Below are 11,639 nucleotides of genomic sequence, written 5' to 3' on the forward strand. Positions count from 1 at the left end.
CTCCTAATTATATGATTGTAGAATCCTTTATGCACTTTCCCTTTCCCATAACATAAATATGCATGCTGACATGCCCCTGACATGCATGCTGTCCAAATCTGTTATCATGACCTTCCAAATCTAATGCTTCTTCCTTTTCCAGTTTTATCCAGTCCCTAATCCACACCAAACATGCAGCCTCTTCTTGAACCAGATTCAGGTAGGTAGCCATGTTGGTCTGACACAGTGTTGTTGTTGTTTAGTCGTTTAGTCGTGTCCGACTCTTCGTGACCCCATGGACCAGAGCACGCCAGGCACTCCTGTCTTCCACTGCCTCCTGCAGATTGGTCAAACTCATGCTGGTAGCTTCGAGAACACTGTCCAACCATCTCGTCCTCTGCCGTCCCCTTCTCCTTGTGCCCTCCATCTTTCCTAACATCAGGGTCTTTTCCAGGTAGTCTTCTCTTCTCATGAGGTGGCCAAAGTCTTAGAGCCTCAGCTTCACGATCTGTCCTTCCAATGAGCACTCAGGGCTGATTTCCTTCAGAATGGATACATTTGATCTTCTTCCAGTCTATGGGACTCTCAAGAGTCTCCTCCAGCACCATAATTCAAAAGAATCAATTCTTAGGCGATCAGCCTTCTTTATGGTCCAGCTCTCACTTCCATACATCACTACTGGGAAAACCATGGCTTTAACTATACGGACCTTTGTTGGCAAGGTGATGTCTCTGCTTTTTAAGATGCTGTCTAGGTTTGCCATTGCCTTTCTCCCAAGGAGCAGGCTTTTAATGTCATGGCTGCTGTCACCATCTGCAGTGATCATGGAGCCCAAGAAAGTAAAATCTCTCACTGCCTCCATTTCTTCCCCTTCTCTTTGCCAGGAGGTGATGGGCCCAGTGGCCATGATTTTCGTTTTTTTGGTGTTGAGCTTCAGACCATATTTTGCGCTCTCCTCTTTCACCCTCATTAAAAGGCTCTTTAATTCCTCCTCACTTTCTGCCATCAATGTTGTGTCATCTGCATATCTGAGGTTGTTGATATTTCTTCCGGCGATCTTAATTCCGGCCTGGGATTCATCCAGCCCAGCCTTTCGCATGATGAATTCTGCATATAAGTTACATAAGCAGGGAGACAATATACAGCCTTGCCGTACTCCTTTCCCAATTTTGAACCAATCAGTTGTTCCATATCCAGTTCTAACTGTAGCTTATTGTCCCACATAGAGATTTCTCAGGAGACAGATGAGGTGATCAGTAGACACAGTAGAAATACATAATAAATAAATAGTCCAGTAGCACCTTAAAGGTAAAGGTAAAAGGACCCCTGACTGTTAGATCTAGTCATGGACGACTCTGGGGTTGTGGCGCTCATCTCGCTTTGCTGGCCAAGGGAGCCGGCATACAGTTTCCAGGTCATGTGGCCAGCATGACTAAGCCGCTTCTGGCGAACCAGAGCAGCGCACGGAAACGCTGTTTACCTTCCCGCCAGAGCGGTACCTATTTAGCTACTTGCACTTCGTGTTTTTGAACTGCAAGGTTGGCAGGAGCAGGGACCGAGCAACAGGAGCTCACCCCTTAGCAGGGATTTGAATCGCCGACCTTCTGACCGCCCACAGCACCACCCGCATTCCTTAGAGACCAACTAAGTTTGCTGTGGGTTAAACCACTGAGCCTAGGACTTGTCGATCAGAAGGTCGGCGGTTTGAATCCCTGCGATAGGGTATGCTGGCTCCCTCGGCCAATAAAGCGAGATGAGTGCCGCAACCTCAGAGTCGGTCACGACTGGACCTAATGGTCAGGGGTCCCTTTACCTTTAAGTTTGTTCTTGGTATGAGCTTTCGTGTGCATGCACACTTCTTCAGATACACTGAAACACAAGTCACCAGACCTTTATATATAGTGAGAGGGTGGGGAGGGGTATTACTCAGAAGGGTGGTGGGAATGGGTGATTGGCTGATAGGTGTGGTAAACCTGTTGACGACTGTTAATGACTGCAATTGGTCTTACAGGAAAAAGTAAGGGATGAGATGGCCAAAATAGCAATTTTTAAAATACTTCTTGAGCCAATTTGTCTGTTAGTAAGAAAGAATCACAAGCCCAGAAAAATGAAATTTGGCTTTGAGAGTCCATTGCTACAGAGGTTGAAATTGGGGCATAGTCCAAGACTGAGATGATTCCTATATTTGTTTTTGTCACTTTACACCAGAGATCTCTGGATATGAAGATATATTCCATATGGGGCATAGATCCATACCTATAGGAGTGAAATGTAAATTCCGTCAGTGGGGTGGCAGAGCCACCACAGGTCGCATAAATAAACACGCAAAAGTTTAATGAAGGCTTCGGGAATCTGGAAGAGGAGCCTTTACTATCAAGAACACGATTTAAACATTCATTCAGCTTTCCTCCTATGATGGTTTGACCTTCTTTAAATCCTCATAAAGTAGAAAGACAACTCTCCAAGAAACTGAAACGACCCATAAAGGGAGCATAAAAGCAGCATATAATTATGTTTTAATATGCGGTATCTGCCTTTTGGGCCCTCTATGGAGTCCTGAATAGTGAATGGGTATTTTTTTTGTAATGAGTATAGCCATGCCCCTTGCTGTGGAAGATCCCAGGGCATAATGTTTTGGCTTTTTTCTCATGGTGTGTCTTTTGTATCAAAATTATATCTGAATGCCTAAAAGCCATGGTTGTAATGTGGAGAGGCTGCTGCAGAAGTCTGTCTTTTCTTTTTCTTTGGGTGGACCATGAGGAGGAGGAGGAGGCCTAAGTTCTACCCCTTGCAGCCAGTTTGGGGATTGCAATTTTAAGTACATGGAGAACATTTCCCTCTTGCTGTGGAAAATATTGGGAGGCAGTAATGTATTTGCCATTGATTTGCACCAACAACTTAAATGGGAAACCCCATTGGGAGGAAGCCCCTGCAGCCTTCAGCACAGAGGTATAACATCTGAATCATTTCTCAATAGTTGCAATAGGGCACTAAATCAAAGTTTTAGTTTGGTAGCCTTCAAAGCAAACAACATTTCTTGGGACGTGTGTGTTTTTAGCTCAAAGCACACCCACTCTGTGTGCCCTTTCAATGTCATGGAGAGTGATGGGGGTGGATTCTATCTTCAAACTGTCAAACCAACTTAAAATAAATGCAATAATATCTCCCCCCCTCCTCTTTTTCCAGAATCCCAGATAGTTTATTTTTTCACCTTTTATTTTTATCCAATTGAGCTGCAAATTTTAAATCAAAACTTCCATTTGAAATTTTAAGATGCTTGCAGTTGTTTCGATGCTTAAGGTGTTGTTAAGTGTGTTTGCTGTTTCCATTACATTAACTATTTGATTAGATAACATCTCACTCTTGCTTTCAAGTGGATGCAAAGCAGCTGCCCAGTCTGTTCCAGAAAGCCCTTCTTATGTATGAATAAACTTGTCTGAGTATTTTTAACTGTCTAAGCTGTTTGGAGTTTTTGCGCCTTTTTGCTGGGAGGCCACAGGCACCATAGTTTCCTCACAAGCTCCCTCCAAGAATACCAAGTAATCAGAAGCTACAGCTTCCTACCAGACAAGCCTACACAAACACTTCTTATAGTTTTCCTCCACTGTGAGTTCTTTGATGGTAAGTAAGGCTGGCTCTCTGACTGAAGCTCTTTCCACACTCTTGGCACTGAAACGGTCTCTCCCCACTGTGAATTCTTTGGTGGGTTGTGAGGTTGGCCTTCTCACGGAAGCTCTTTCCGCACTCTTGGCACTGAAATGGTTTCTCTCCACTATGAATTCTTTGATGGATGGTGAGACATCTGCTTTGATTGAAGCTCTTTCCACATTCCAAACACTGATAGGGTTTCTCCCCTGTATGAATTCTTTGATGGACTGTGAGATTGAAGTTCTGACTGAAGCTCTTTCCGCACTCCAAGCAATGATAAGGTTTCTCCCTTGTATGAAGTTTTTGATGGACCATGAGACTGCCCTTCCTACTAAAACTCTTTCCACATTCTGAGCACAGATGAGGTTTCTCCCCTGTATGAATTTTTGTATGAGAAGTGAGGTGGTCACTTTTATTGAAGCTCTTTCCACATTCCAAGCACTTATAAGGTTTTCCCCCTGAATGAATTCTTTTATGGGAAGTGAGATAGCGGCTGTGACTGAAATTTTTTCCACATTCTAAGCACTGATATGGTTTTCCCCTGGTATGAATAGTTTGATGGGAAGTGAAACTTATTTTCCAAGTGAAGCTCTTTCCACATTCCAAACACTGATATGGTTTTTCTCCTGTATGAATTCTTTGATGCGAAGTGAGATTAGCTCTCTGACTGAAGAGCTTTCCACATTCCAGACACTGATAGGGTTTTTCCCCTGTATGAATTCTTTGATGGGAAGTGAGACTGATGCTGTGACTGAAGCTCTTTCCACATTCCAAGCACTGAAAGGGTTTTCCCCCTGTATGAATTCTTTGATGGAAAGTGAAACTTTTTTTCCAGGTGAAGCTCTTTCCACATTCCAAGCATTTATAGGGTTTCTCCCCTGTATGAAGTGTTTGATGGGCAGTGAGACTTTCTTTCCAGGTGAAGCTCATTCCACATTCCAAACAACAATATGGTTTCTCCCCTGTATGAATTCTTTGATGGGAAGTGAGATGGTTGCTGTGACTGAAGCTCTTTCCACATTCAAAGCACTGATACGGTTTCTCCCCTGTATGGATTCTTTGATGGGAAGTGAAACTCTCTTTTCGACTGAAGCACTTTCCACATTCCAAGCACTGATATGGTTTTTCCCTCATATGAATTTTGTGATGGGAATTGAGATAGGCCCTGTGACCGAAGCTCTTTCCACACTGCAAGCACTGATAGGGTTTCTCCCCTGTATGAATTCTTTGATGGGAAGAGAGATGGTTGCTGTGACTAAAGCTCTTTCCACACTCTTGGCATTGATACGGTTTCCCCCCTGTATGAATTCTTTGATGGAATGTAAAACTTTTTTTCCAGGTGAAGCTCTTTCCACATTCCACACACTTATATGGTTTCTCCCCTGTATGAATTTTTTGATGGGCAGTGAGATGGGCCCTGTGACTGAAGCTCTTTTCACATTCCAAGAACTGATAGCGCTTCTTCTCAAGGGGATTTCTTTGATGGGAAGGGGAATGGGAGCTCTGACTGAAGACCTCTCCACAGTCTGAATCCTGATATGGCTCCTCCACTGTGTGGAATTCTTTGTGGTCTCCCTTGTTTTTCATTTCCAATTCATCACAAGCTGAAACTAGGAGGCAAATGGATTAGAACCTCGGGAAGAAGTGCAGCCCCAAATTACGGAGTGATGCTAGTTAATGCTTATCACAGGGAAAGAACTCAAGGGAATTAGATGTTATAATATTCCTTTTGTTCTGTAAAAATGTCTAGCTTCATATACAAATCAAGTTGAATTTTCTCTCAATTAAATTTTTAAAAGATAACTGTACAGCTTAACTTGGTGTGTGCTTTTATTACTATTTAAATGGTGGCCAATGCAAGAAAGTTCCCGGTTCAAAATTAAGATATATTCAATATGCTAAGTTGTTGATATGCAATAATAAATCTAAACAAATTTTAAGAGCTGGTGAAATATTTGGGAACACTAACACTGGCCTTGTGGTAGGCTATGTAAGAGTAGGGGAATGAAAATGGCAAACATGAACTTCTGTGTGCTGAAAAACACTTTTTGTATGTTCAACAAATGTGTGTAGCAGCTGCCAAATTTAAACTTCTTCAGTGGCTAAAAAATATAATTATGATGTGCATCACTTTAAAGCAATTTGGATGTTTTCATAAATTCTTCACATCACAGCATGCAGCAGAAAGCATATCGGCATTATTATTACTCAAGTGCCCTTACTTAAATGTTACATTACTGCAAGAAGTTACAGGGGACGAGGCAGGGGGCCTTCTTGGTAGGGGCACCCACCCTGTGGAACGCCCCCCAATCGGATGTCAAGGAGATAACTATGAAACTTTTAGAGGACTTCTGAAGGCACCTCTGTATCGGGAATTTTTAAATGTTTGATGTTCAATGCCTGAGATTCAAAAAGCCTGGCTCTTTTCTGGGGTGGAATTTGTTTGGTCCAGTTGTGGAATCTGTGCCATCTCCAATGTCAGTTGACTCTTTGGTCAACCAAAGAGAGACAGAAGCAAGACTGAAGCTACTTCAACACCTCAAATCACTCTGAAGCCTACATTTAAGAAGGCCTGGGCAGTTCAGACAGCCTGATCGTGGTTTTAAACGGCAGAACTGGAGGAAGAATATTCACAGGGAAAACAATCAATAGCCATCCCTCCAAGGTTTGCTGTGGGAGTGTTAACATCCCAGGTGCTGCGGGTGGCGCTGTTGAGCCCCATCGAAATATCAGAGGTTCGTCACATAGAGAGATGTCTTGCATTACAAAACAGATAGGATGAGCCAAAAGGGAGCCTTACTGAGAGAGTCCAAGATCCCACGATTCTCCTCCATGACTTCCTTATGGAGAGCTCTCTGGTCAGGATCCAGCAACGCCCACTCCCCGTCTGTGAAATGGACAGCTACATCTTCAAAGCACACTGGACCCTAACAGAAAAGGAAAAAGGCTGTCCTCTTAGAGAACATTCACTTGGCTCTGTTGTTTTCTACAGCGGTCAGACCCTCTCTGCCTTCCTCATCCCTCTCTCCTGCTGCAGCTTCTGCCTCAGAGTCTGGGCTGCTCTCTGCCACAGACTCCCTCTGCTCCCTCAGCCCTCTTCCCTCTCCAGCTTCAGACACCTCCTCCTCCTCCTCCTCCCAGTCGGCTCCCTCTTCTCTGGCTCCTCCCACCATTCCTCTGCATCCAACTGTGTCCAGCCAGTCTGCATCCAAGCAGTCCTTTCCCACAAGGCTCCTTCCCCCTACCTGATCTGGGTCCACAGCTGCTGCCTCCCCTCCACCACCATGAAAAGATGAAGGAGCAGGTCTTGGTGACATCATTCCGTCACCTGGGAGAGACAAAGGTAAGTGGAAACCGTGAGCGTCTGCTTCTCTCAGAGGTAAAACAGTGCATCTCTAAGTACAGATGGGGCTTCCTCAAAGTCTCCCCTGCTAGCTTCCGGTTCCGCTCTGCCTTAATGGGGCAGCAGGAGATCATTGGCAAAGGAAAAACAAGGATGATTGAGGGTAATTCTCCTTACAGGTTCCCCCAGGGACAGGGCAAACGGGCTTCACTCCCAGTTTGTCTCAGTACCTGGCTCTCACTCCGGCATGAGTTGTGGGAGGCAGGGGGGCGCTGAGTGCGAAAGCCCTTTGCCTGCTGAAAACCCTCCTTCGTAGCCATTAAGGAGCAGAGGTTTTCCTGTCAATTGGAGCTCAGTTTGGACTAATGTACAGATGTTGCTGGAAGTGATGAGATCATAAACTGTGGGACTGAAACAGCTGCAAGGTCTTTAGGGGTTGAATTTGAGAGAAGACTTCATTTGGTGCAAAAGATGGGGGGGAGGGAAGCCTACGGATTCTTTATACAGTGGTGCCCCGCAAGACGAACGCCTCGCAAGACGGAAAACCTGCTAGACGAAAGGGTTTTCCGTTTTGGAGGCGCTTCGCAAAACGAATTTCCCTATGGGCTTGCTTCGCAAGACGAAATGTCTTGCGAGTTCCTGCGTTTCCCCCCCCTTTCCCTAAGCCGCTAATCAGCTGATCCGCTAAAAACCGCTAAACCGCTAATAGCGCTAATCCGCTAAGCTGTCAATGGGCTTGCTTCGCAAGACGAAAAAACCGCTATACGAAGAGCTTCACGGAACGGATTAATTTCGTCTTGCGAGGCACCACTGTATAAAGTTTTCTTCTCTACATTTATGATTTGGCAACCCACCATTGAATGCTAGTTCAAATTATATATGTACAGGTGAGCAGGGATGAAACTGGATTGCAGATATGGAATATAACATCAAATGGAACTTTGTGTGTAAAAAAAGGAAAAAGGGAGGGAAGCTCTATTTTACAAAATGTTTACGATGGAAAATTAGAGCTGACTCTTCCCTATCCTTTATTATTTATGGACTGAACTGAATAATGCTAAAAGGACTTGGAATTTAATTTAATTGGATAACTGTGCTGTCAGGGACTCAGCGGGAGTGCAGGGAGGAGAGGAGATGGAGAGCGAGGGGGAGCAATCCGAGGGCAGCGTAGGAGAGGATGACAGCAGCCCGATAGATTCCGTGAGCCTCTCCAGCGAATCAGAAGATTCACAGAAGGGGGCACCGATGGGCAGGGCAAGGGGGGACCCAAGGGGGACACCCCAGAAACAAGGGGCCAGCGGGGACTCCCAGAGCAGCAGTTGGAAATCGGGACCAGCTTCCCCACCAGAGCGTAGTGGGGGGGAGGAGTCCCAGGTATCAGAGCCCACATATTCACCACCAGCGAGAGAAGATGAGTCAGGGGTGGCCATGCCTCCATCGGAGAGCGAGGGAACGGTCAAGAGGAAAGTTGCAGGCTGGGCGCGCGCGCCAAGTTCAAATGTACAGGCGAGCGGCACAGAAGGTAGCCCGGATAGGGAACCAGGTCCTAAAGCCCGCCGGAAGGAGGGGGAAGAATCATCAGGGTCAGCGTCAGAGGAGTCCAGAAAGGATGAAACCCTAGCGGGCAGGAGGGCCCAGAGGAGAAAGGAACTTAGGAAGAGGTGGAGCAAAGCGAGAGTCTTAAACTGGTGTGGAAGGGGCGGAGACTCAGACGGGACTTCGCTGGTCTAGGGTCGAGACGTAGAGCTGCGCGCTGCGGCTTTAAAATGGAAACTGAACCTCAATAAAGACTTTTGTACATAACTACAGCCTAGCGTTGGTCCTCTGTGAGCTGGGACCTAGAGGCAGCTCTGACATGTGCGTTTATATTCGGCCAGCTAGAGGGATGTAAGCAATCTGCAAGTTGTGAAGGAGCTGATAAAATTCATTACTGAATCATTTGCAGTTTGACAGATCCCTCTCCTTCCCAGGCGGAGAAAAGTGGCAAAAACAGGTTATTTATTGGGACCGTGTGATTTCTGCAGCTGCTGTTAAAGTTGCCAAACAACGAAGCAGGGGGACTGAGTGCAAAAGCCATTTGCCTGCTGAAAACCCTCCTTTGTAGCCATTAAGGAGCAGAGGTTTTCCTGTCAATTGGAGCTCAGTTTGGACTAATGTACAGATGTTGCTGGAAGGGATGAGATCATAAACTGTGGGACTGAAACAGCTGCAAGGTCTTTAGGGGTTGAATTTGACCCTAACCCTAACCCTAACCAACGGAGCGATGGAGAATTTCTGAAACCACAGTGGGATATTAGCTCTGCCCAAGGAATGATGGAGAACAGCTACAACCAGGAAAAGATAGACAGAACATTTTACAAGGACAGGAAAAACATCATGAACAGAAAGATTGCCACACACAGGAAGAATAAGGATATAGCTGGAGTGCCTCACTTGTAGTTTTATATATTATTTAATGTGTCAAAATGAATGGAAATCATTAATATTGCAGTTGTTGTATAAATGATTGTTATCTTGACTGGAGTGTAATTGAAATTAATAAGATTTTGGAATGCAGAAATAAAGAAAATCATCAAACCATCGTGGGGGGGGGCACCTAAATTATATAATTTGGGTTGGTATTAGTAATTGTATTGTAATTTGGCATTGTTATAATGAGGCTATTATAGGACTGTAATTGAAAACTAATAAAAATTACTATTGTGGACACATTATAATGATGGAAGATTGGGAAAGGTTGTGGAAGAAAGGAGTTAAGTTTACTGAATGTATTGTATTCAAAGAAAACATTATGAAAATGATGTATAGATGGTACTTAACCCCGGTAACGCTAGCAAAGATTTACCACACGAATGACAATTTATGTTGGAAATGCAAAGAAAAAGAAGGCACCTTTTATCATATGTGGTGGATGTGTCCCAAGGTGAAAGACTTCTGGGAAAAGATTTATAATGAGTTGAAAAAAATGTTGAAAAATACATTTACTAAGAAACCAGAAGCCTTTCTACTTGGAATAATAGGATTGGAATTGCCCAAAAAAGATGTTAGATTGTTTTTGTATGCCACTACAGCGGCAAGACTGCTATTAGCTAAAAATTGGAAATCTCAAGAAATACCAACAATAGAAGAATGGCAGGTGAAGATGTTGGACTTTTTGGAGCTGGCCGACCTGACTAGAAGAATCCGTGACCAGAAAGAAGAGGCGTATCAAGAAGACCGGAAGAAATTTAAAGAATATTTAGCCAAATATTGTAACATAAGATAATTAGAAGTTACTTGGAAATATCAAATAGGTTTAGATTAAGAATGAATTGTAAAGAATTAAGGATAAGAATATCAATAAAAGAGAGAGGATAGTAAATAGAAGGAGTTAATTTTATTAGAAATATGATTTTGGAGAATTGTTACAAGGTGATACAATGAAATTCAGTTAGGGGAGATTTGAAGTCATTTAACAATGAAAGCTAAATTAGGATAGAAGTAATAAGTGATTTTATTTGTTTTTTATTGTTTTCTTTAGTACTGTAATGTGTTTTCTTTTGTGTGTTTTGTATGTTATTTTTGTTATAAATGTGGAAAATTAATTTGAAAAATTGAAAAATAAAAATTACTATTGTAAAAGTCTCCCCTGCCGAGTACATTTAGACATTTGTACTCATTTCATATATTGGTTGTGCAAAAATACATCTCCCCCCACCCCTGAGCTCTGGACTCCAAGTGTCTTCACCTAAAAGATGCAAAGAACTCACAGATTAGTTTCGAAACCAAGAGAATGTGACAAAACGGGGGAGAAAACACTCCTTCCTCCTTACCCAGAGGCCTCACTCTGGTGTCCAACGGAGTCTTCTCTGCCTCCGAAGAATCAACACCCATTTCTGCAAAAAGATTCTTCCCCTGAAAGAGAAACATGGATTCAAAACAGAGAATGGGGAGAAGGAGTAGAAAAGTTTATTTAGTATTTTTATTAAATCTACTACTTCCTTACATTTGAAGGCCCTCCACTGCCGCAGGGAACCTTGTCAAGGCCCTCATCTGCTGCGGGGAAAGGCAGCACACCCTCTGCCACTGTGAGGAGGTAGGGTGGGACCCTCTGCTCCCATGGGGAGGCCCAGCAAGGCCCTCCACCACGGCAGATATATATCATGATATACTGAGATATCGTGATACTTAACTGCTTGAAAACCAGATATCGCTCATCCCTACCGGGAGGACTCCCAAGGAGAGGGGAGAGGAGGCTGAGGGAACATTCCACAAAGGAGGGTGTTTGAAAAGGGGTGAGGCAGCAGGCACAGGGTGACATAACTGGATTTCTAAGGCTCAAAGAGCATTTCCCCATGCAGAAAGGATGTACTTGATCAAGGGAACCATGGACTCAGAAAAGGTGAAAACCTCTGTACTAGAGCATTTGGGGATATTCTCCCTCCGCTTTGGAGCCCCTTGGGAGTTTCCAGAGGAAGTCTCTCTCACCTGCTGCTCTGCCTGCTTCCTCTCCTCTGCCTGACTTAGGAGGAAACCTTCGGCTAGGGCCACCGCCTGGGAACTGGTCTCCGCTCTGCATTCCCTCACCCAGCTCTCCATCTCTGGAGGAAGGACAGCCAGGAACTGCTCCAAGATCACCAGGTCCAACACCTGAGCTTTCATGTGCCTTTCTGGCTTCAGCCACTGGTGG

At 44.3% G+C, this 11,639-nt stretch overlaps 1 protein-coding gene across 1 annotated transcript; it reads right to left on the reverse strand.

The window, feature by feature from the left end:
- Positions 1 to 3,153: 3,153 nt before the first annotated feature.
- LOC307222953 (uncharacterized protein) lies at positions 3,154 to 11,611 on the reverse strand (the record flags this gene model as incomplete). Its single annotated transcript, XM_079988564.1, has 5 exons — positions 3,154 to 5,237; positions 6,428 to 6,554; positions 6,873 to 6,955; positions 10,783 to 10,864; positions 11,438 to 11,611. 5 exons carry the CDS (start codon positions 11,609 to 11,611, stop codon positions 3,568 to 3,570), a joined length of 2,136 nt encoding a protein of 711 aa, XP_079844690.1. The 3' UTR covers positions 3,154 to 3,567.
- Between the last annotated feature and the right edge of the window lie 28 nt (positions 11,612 to 11,639).

The sequence above is a fragment of the Podarcis cretensis genome (assembly GCF_951804945.1).
Source record: "Podarcis cretensis genome assembly, chromosome: 8".
NCBI lineage: Eukaryota > Metazoa > Chordata > Lepidosauria > Squamata > Lacertidae > Podarcis > Podarcis cretensis.